The 8,908-nt window shown below is 26.5% G+C and overlaps 1 protein-coding gene across 1 annotated transcript in view; it reads left to right on the top strand.

Annotated features, from left to right (window-relative positions):
• The first annotated feature begins 6,224 nt into the window (after positions 1 to 6,224).
• The window catches only part of LOC148228678 (uncharacterized), a 30,656-nt gene continuing 27,972 nt past the window's right edge, over positions 6,225 to 8,908 (top strand). The window contains exon 1 of the mRNA XM_088200280.1: positions 6,225 to 6,481. Coding sequence (XP_088056406.1) covers positions 6,361 to 6,481 — 121 coding nt within the window. The 5' untranslated portion in view covers positions 6,225 to 6,360. The remainder of the gene's footprint in view (positions 6,482 to 8,908) is intronic.

The following is an 8,908-nucleotide window of genomic DNA, read 5'->3' as shown; positions in this document are numbered from 1 at the left end:
GAGGGCCCGCCGCTGGGGCTTCGTCCTTAGCCGATTGTTCATGCAACAAGAAACTACGCATTAAGAAACGCCTACTATTGGTATATCACGCTTGGGAGGTTGGGGCCCCCATAGAAGGTTGTTTTGACCCGGTCATTTTAGCGCCAGCTGATCTGGCGCCGAACATTTTGGCGCAAAGATCACATCAAATCGATAGATGTATCATCTAAGAATTGATAAGATTGATAATATTTTTTCGTAGCAGTATATTTCTTATTCAATATATTCAAGTGGAATAAAGATAGCAATTAAATAGGATGCGTTTAACAGGAAATTGTGCATTTAAATAAATACTTTATTCAACAAATCAAATTGTTTGTGCACTTATGTAAAGTAAATCTTCAGATTTTTTCTTCGAAAAAGGATTCGTTGCAGAAAATTATTAATGGGGTGTTTACTATTCTGACCAGTGACCTAATATGTCACTAATCTGAGTTACACGGCATTTTATGGGTAGCACCATTATTATGGCCAAGGCTGTATATTGGTTGTAAACTATATTAATCTTTTTTTATTATTTATATCATATTATTATTTATATCATATTATCTCATTGTAACGCATTGGGCGAACGCATATCATTATATTTAAGAAATCACTAATAGTTTTTTTTATTTTAAATAAGAGATTGGTTGAAAAAATTAGTATAGTACAATATTAAAAATGAAAGAAGTTAGATATATTTTTTCAGCAGGTAGTGAAACCGAAAATATTATTGCTGCTAGATTTATGCAATCCAGAACGAAAGCATCTATTATTGTTCTAAAATGCTTCATAAGTATTGTTTTAAATTACATAAATAGCATGTGTTGCATTTAAATTATTAATTTTAATTTTAAAGATAAATACAATGTTTATCAGATTGACAGATTTTGACGATATCAGAGACGTTAAATGGTGGCGCTTAGAAAAATTCGACTCATTCGTAATACTACCTGCTAGAATAATCGTTACGTAGTTCAATTATGATGTGTGCCTTGTGCGAACATAAAATGGTGTGGAAATATAACAGAGCGAAATCGGACAGGATTGATAAATGGAAAAGTATGTTCAATATATAATATTTATGTTGTAGTATTAATAATTTTAAAATTAATGTTTTAATTTATTATTTGTTTTAATTACAGAATTATGTACAGTTATGATTTTTATTACGTTAATAAAAAGAGGAAATACCCATCCAATTTCAACTTATGATATATTTTATGATGAACCGTGGAAAAATACATGTGGCAATTACAAAGAAAAAAAAATTAACGACAAAAGTCCTATCGAACTAGACATAATAAGTAAAAGCCTGAGTGAAGTTCAGTATTATGTTTGTAGTTTAACAGAAGTCAATATTCACCATAAAAAAATGGACATGTTCAATAGATACCTAAAGAATAAACATAGCTACGCGGACAAACAAGCATTGGTATTTATTACTTTTTAATTATTTTTACTTAAATTATTTTATGCCGGAATAGTGTAGTTCGTATAGTGCTGGACTAATAATCTATAGCTGTGAGTCAAATCTATTAGCAGATTTGATTTTTTTTATTTATAAAAATTAGTTATAAATAAAAACCGGGATTTATATATGAATTTTAAGCTATAATAATTGTTTATTAGTAATTAAATATTATAGATTTTACAGACTTCAATACTTATTGTTACTTTGTTTCATTAATTACTTGTATATGTTGCTTATATTAGTTCAATGTAACGTATTAGACTAATGCATAAAAAATCATAATATTGCTGCAAAACTAATAATTTGTTTTTATTTTAGATAAGGGATTGGTTGAAAAAAATTCGGTACACTACAATATTAAAAATGAAAGAACTCTCTCACATTGGAAAAAATATATTAGAAGACAAAAATTATATTTCTACAAAAATAATTGATAAAGCTCACAACACCATGATAAAACTCAATAGTTTTTTATGTGAAGTAGTGTCTTCAATTGGAAACAAACCAGAAACGAGAAAACTGCTTAAAGGAGAAACACAAGAAACAATATTTTATAGGGACTGTTGTAAATTTTTGTCTCATTCTCTAGGGATATTAAAAGATTTAAAGGATATTGCTCCACGATAGTAAAATACAGCTTTGTATAGTTTTAGATTTGAACTTAACACAGCAATCTCGTGTAAATGTGCCTTAATTAAATTAATTAATAATTTAATTTATTTATTATTTATATGAATGTGCAAATGAATTATTAATAATTCATCGATAGATGTATATTAGAGTTTTGAAATGTTGTATACAGATGTCGTATTTATTAATTTTGAATAAATGAATGAACCAAAGATGTCATGCTATAATTTTATTTCTTAAGTCATATATATTTTATTTTAAAATTTAAAAAATATTTTACTACTACATTAATAAACAGATGATAAGTTTATTTCTATATAGTAATAATATATTTTATATGGTAAATCTCTTAAAAAACGTATTCACCATTTTTTAAACGAGTCATTATAAAAAAAAATCTTGTGTGATTTGAATTAAAGTTAGCTTCTTGTAACATTGAGAAAGTAATAACGATCAATAGGAACTAATAAACAAGATGATTTTTATGCGATTTTAACTATTTCAAACATCACAATCCTTCTCCAAAAATATCTAGATGCTAAAAGTTTGCGATTATGTTTTGTTTGCAAACAAAACTCATAAATTGGATATACTTAAAATTCATGCAATTTGCAATAAAAAATGTGACTTGTTTCACTCTCTTTTTCAATGAATCCTGAATTTCATTTAATACCAATATTCAATCGCATTTTTTTAACCGTTTCTGACTTATCCCACTTTCATGATAAACGGCACATTTTTTTTCTATCCTATAAATGGGATAAATAAATGTGCCGTTTATCATGAAAGTGGAATAAGTCAGAAATAGTTAAAAAAATGCGATTGAATATTGGTTTTAAATGAAATTCAGGATTCATTGATTTGGAGAGTGAAACAAGTCACATTTTTAATTGCAAAATGGAGGAACTTTGAGTAAAAATATCTAATTTATGAGTTTGGTTTGCAAGCATAACATAATCGCAAACTTTTAACATCTAGATATTTTTGGAGAAGGATTGTGATTTTTGGAATGGTTAAAATGTCATAAAAAACAACTATTTTATAAGTTCCTTTTAATCTTTAATAACTTCTCAATGTTACAAGAAGCTAACTATAATTAAAATCAAAAAAGACGTTTTGTTTTATAGCTCGATTAAGAAATGGTGAATACGATTTTCAAGAGATTTGCCATATTAAATATATTTTTAGAGATATAAAATATCAGGTTATTATCAAAACATATTACGATAAGAACATTGTGTTCGCCGGAGTGTATGTTGAAAAATTGCTAAGCAAGTGATTGATAAAAATATTTAGGAAAAATCCCCTTTTGCTAGTTAGATAAGATAAGACAAAATACTTATCAATCCGTTTATATATCGTTTGAAATCAAAGTTTGAGATTTCACTACTTATCTAAAATATTAAAATCTTGTTTGTCAAGTTATTTGAAGACAAATCTGCCTAATACGATGGAATTTTTATTAATAATCGTTTTATTAATCTATTGCATTTGCTAAGTAAAATACTTTTAAATGCATTTGTAGGAAATTATATGTAATTAGGTATTTTATTTATTTTTAATTATGACCATCATGACCTTAAGGGTAAGATAAATCGTCATGACGGCTAAAATCAAAAATTAAAATAAGCAAGTTGGTTTTGAAAAATTCAATATCTTGATAATTTTAATAATATTATCACAGCCTTTAATCGATATGGTATGAAGGTTTTACATACATATTTAAATAACACTCTCCGATTATCTCATTCGTAAAATATGCATACGTATTATATAGTTACGTTAAATAATTAACTATCAAAATTGCGTATAATTATAGCTGGAGTGCCGCAAGGGAATTTTCTTGGACCGTTCCTTTACTAATGATATACTAATGATATTCATATTCAAAACAATACAGACTAATCAATGCATGGTGACGTCACAGACGCTGTAATGAGTGCTTATCGACATAAACCAATTGCAATTTAAATGCAAACATCTCTACAGAATTTTAAATAAGTACTTTAATAAATGGAAAATTAAAGTAAATTAAGATACAATCACAAGTATTTTAATTGCAGTTTATAGACAATATTTGACTATACTATGCATACCCTTATAAGTAAGGTAATACAGGAAATTGCCTAAAATATTTATGTATATGTTTTTATTTACTATTGCGGAGACCAGGTGTAAAATGCTTGCTATCAATGCGGTCCAGATTTAAAAATAATTATAACTGTAATATCATATTGTTGCTTAGTGTGGAATAACATTTGCTATAGATATACTATTTTTTAAGTCCCAAGTTATTTAAAATAAATATGTATAGCACTCTTCTTAAAATATATAGCAAAAGTAGAACGCTACCAAAATTATAGAAATAAAACAAGTTTAAATCTAATTGAATTAGTTTTATCAGAATTACGCATTACAGTTTGAGATTCAATATTTATGGATCATAAAAATCAATAATTAAATACATAATAAACAAATAATTGTTTTAATTGAGTTTTGTGAGTTTTAACTTTTATGTAGCAAAACAATCCTTGCGATGAAAAATGCACTCTTTTATAATAATAATAGAAATCAGTGAGCACAATGGTTAGGCAAAAATAAAGCCCCAAAGCATTTCACAAAAAGATATGATAGTTTGCCTTCGGTTTATTACACTACAATTTTTTTTTATTTCTTGGTAAATCCACTACAGCTAGGAATTATTGGCAATATGTTAACAAAATACATTTCGAAATAAAATTTATAAAAAATCTAAAAATATAGTGTAAATAATGACTACATATTCATACATACATACATATTTTTATGATAGCAATAAAAAAGTCTCAAGATTTTATTTTAAGTAATATACCAATAAATGTTTTAAACTTTAAATACGCTCGCAGTAATATTTTATTTTTTTCTGCTACCTAAAAGACTCATTCAGTTGTTGTTGATGTGGGCCTTATTGCAAAGTATAATACTATATCTAAGATTTTTGTCATATTTATAAATGTCTCGCAATATTAAAACTTGTTTTGTAGTTCATTCTTAAAATAATCACACAGAATATAAGCTTCTCTGTAATTGATTAAAATATAATCTGAATTTTTTAAGCTTCTGTATCTATCGGAAATTTGTAATTTAAAAAAACATATTTAGATGCATTTTTTCGTTATATTAGGTTCAAAAAATACAATTTACGATTTTTCTTGTACTTCTTTAGTTTTCTAAGCATTTTTTTAGTGAATATTTGGTTCAGTGTAGAATTCGACAAAAAATATGAAAATTCAGTTTTGGTTAAATATTTTTTTACATGTAAATTAGATTTTCGAATCTTTCTGTTAAAAATTTACTCGTATAACACATTGTAACTAGTGCATTTAACAGGATTTTAATCATTGTATCTAAATGAATTGTTTTTTAATTATTTTTGTATTTAGTATAATTTCTATATATTATTAAAAAAATACTATACCAATTTATGTTATAGTGTTTATTTTAATCGATTAACACGCACATAGTTATTCACAGTTGACACGAAACCGGTACGGTGTGGTGTGTATACATATTGTTATCGTTTTGCCATTGTCCACATAATGAAAGTAATTATTTTACAACAACAAACGAGGATACTCGTAAATAGATTATGTATTTATGCACATGCGATGAAATACTTTCACATATGTCACATTAAAAACAATTAAAAAAACAGTGAAAGTGTTGCTTATTGCTTTGCGTTTTATTAGAAAGATAAATGATTTGATTAGAATTTTTTTTATACAAAATCATATATTTATTTAATCGCATTATTTATAAGTAGATATGATTTGACATTTTTTGATTAGATTTAACTACTTGGCTTTGATAAGAATGAGTCAGATTTATTATCAATTTTACGAAATGGTTCAAGTATTTTATTTTCGTATCTGAAACGTGAGATACTAAAAATACGTGCTGTTCAACAAAATAATTCAAGATATAATGCACATTTGAAAATAATTTTACAGATATCTCGCTTCTTCTTTTATTAACTCTTTAAAAGCTCACGTTCTTGAACTATCTCGCCAAGTGGCGCAGCAGTCGAGTAATATAAAACAGGTAGAAAGTCATAAGAATTGTTCAGTGCACGTCAGATCGCGAAAGGTGAACAACGTTACACGAACGATTTCGTCACTTAGCAGCGTTGCGAATAGCTGTTGAGTTAAAAATAAAAACAATAAAACCTTTGATTCGAAAAAAAAATATTTGTGAAAATGTATGAGAAATTCGCTGTACCTTTGTTGTTGATTGTGTTTGGATTTTCTTGTGTTGTGCTTTCCACTCCTGTTCCTAATGAAAACCATACTTTTGCAGCAACGAAGACATCAATGTTAGGTATACAAAGTGTTTTTTTATTAGAAGATATAATTTTAACTCCAATCGCCATTGCGATATGCCGTAAAAACGGTAGCGATTAAAAAAATATACTATTAACGAAAGTCATATTTTACAATGAACTTTTTTATTATCTAATTCACTTTAATGTGATTTAAATAAACTATGATTTAATTTTTATTATCATTATTGAATGAAACAATATATAAATTATGGTATATAACATTACTATTTCCAAAGAATATGGCTTTAATAAAAATTCATAGCATATCAATGAATTTTCAACATACAATTCGGGTTAACTTTATGTGATATTCCTTTATACTTTATATAAGGAGGGAAAACTATTTACATTTATCATGCATCTAAAATGTTTGGGCATTTTAGTTTTCATCCTCACTATATTTGTGAGAAGAATATACTATATTTATGAGAAGAAACACAAAACAAGTCATTTTATTTTTATATATAGAGGTAATACCAAAATATATTTTTAGATAAATATATAACTAAAATTGTGCACACGAAAATTTCACACAACGAAAATTTTTAACATATGTGGATTGTTTGATTCCAACTGCTTTATTTGTTTACTTAAAGTATAGCTTAAAAAAAATAAGTTTAACATTAAAATCGTATTTTTTAAAGCTTTTTGTTGAGTATTTGATAATATGTTTTTTTATCGTTTTGTACTTTAATGCCAAAATGATTCAATATCATAGTATGTATAAAAATGTTGCCATAATTTTTTTATAGCATTTTTAGTTGATCTTATTATTTATACAGTTAGATCAAATTGTTTAATTTATTACAATTATCGATTACAAAAATCAACAATAAATGATTAAAAACCTAATGTATTGTGTAATGAAATATGTGTTAATGTAATATATGATATTTACAAAAAATGGCAAAATAATAATTACATCAGCAGAGTATATTTTCTTAAAACATGTTTAATTAAAAATACTGTGCAATTATTTAGCGAAAGATAATATTAATTTTTTACTTTTTTTACAATAATTATAATTTACAGTAAAAAACCCAGATTTAAAATGATTTAATGTATACAATGTATAATATTATCAATCAATAATAAAAATGCAATTTGTTGACCTTTTTTAAGCGATTAATTTTATTAATTTTTTAAAATATATAATAAATAAAAGTTATACAATCTAATTAATTATATAATTTAATTTTTTAAAATATATTTTTAATCATATTAGGTTCAATAATAATATATATACAATTAACTAAATATTTAAATTCCAATATATTTTTGATTCTCTATAAATAAATCAATAGCCTCTCTAGTGTCTGTAGTGTTTTCAAAATTCTTGACACTCGACAGTAGACAAATAATATAATTCACGTGCATGACATTTTTTGCGGTGTGATCTTTGTTGACGTGTGAGGAAAGCTTTATGTTAAACAGCACGACGCAAATGCGGGTTTTGTACCATAACTAATGACACCATTGTTACAAACGTGTCGAAGTAGCATTTCGGAACGGTGTTGTAAATTTGATCAGTTGGGCAACAAGGCATCGATGATTGTTCGAGTGTAAAGCACTTTTATTTTCGTTTTAATATAAAAATATGTATCAAGAGTGGGCATTGCGTGTGGGTATCATCCGTAAAACGCTTTTCACCTACTGGTTTGTTAGATAAGACGAAGTTAGGTGAAAGTGAAACCGAAACCGTAAAAAATACATATCTTGAAGCACATGGCTGGTGCAGATGTCAAAGGGCGTCTGGTGACACAGAAAGAAGTAAATTGAGATTTTTTTCAATCTGGGTCGTTGCTCCGATTCGAGGGTTTCGTTCGATCAGACTATCTAAACATTCTGAGCCTTTCACATTCCCGGCATTGGCATGCGGGATTTTGATCTTTTTTCCATATTTTTGACCCAAGGTAAACGAACCTCAAAGTCCGACCTTTGCATGCCAAAACGAAAAAAACGCGTTTTTGCCAAATCTTAAGGGCTATTGACATTTTTACACGCACAGCGAGCCAAATACTTCAAATCGACTTGAAAGAATAAAAAAGTCGTACATCGACTAACTGATGACCTTTTAAGGGGTTTGAAGACGTTTGTTATTTCTTGGATGAAACAATATGCTATTCTGTGAATATTTACAATTTAATTAGGTAGAACTGGTTGCTATTATTACCATAAATGTATTCATATTTTATAATAATTGTACAAATGTGTTTATAAAAAAATCACGAATATGTATTGTCTTTTTTATAATATTGTTAACAATATTCATAAGTAGATTTGCAGAAATTAAAAAAAATATTCTAGCACATTTTTACTAATATTTCTATGATGTATTATTTTTATGATAGAAACAATTTTATATTGCACTAATCTGATTTGCTATTAATTGTATAATAATAACTTTATTTTCGCTTTGGGTT

The sequence above is a fragment of the Plectrocnemia conspersa genome, unplaced genomic scaffold, assembly GCF_051122295.1.
Source record: "Plectrocnemia conspersa isolate PC_06_02 unplaced genomic scaffold, ASM5112229v1 ptg000012l, whole genome shotgun sequence".
NCBI classification, from domain to species: Eukaryota; Metazoa; Arthropoda; class Insecta; order Trichoptera; family Polycentropodidae; genus Plectrocnemia; species Plectrocnemia conspersa.
The sequence above is the reverse complement of the archived record's forward strand: the minus strand, read 5'-3'. Positions and strand labels throughout refer to the sequence as shown.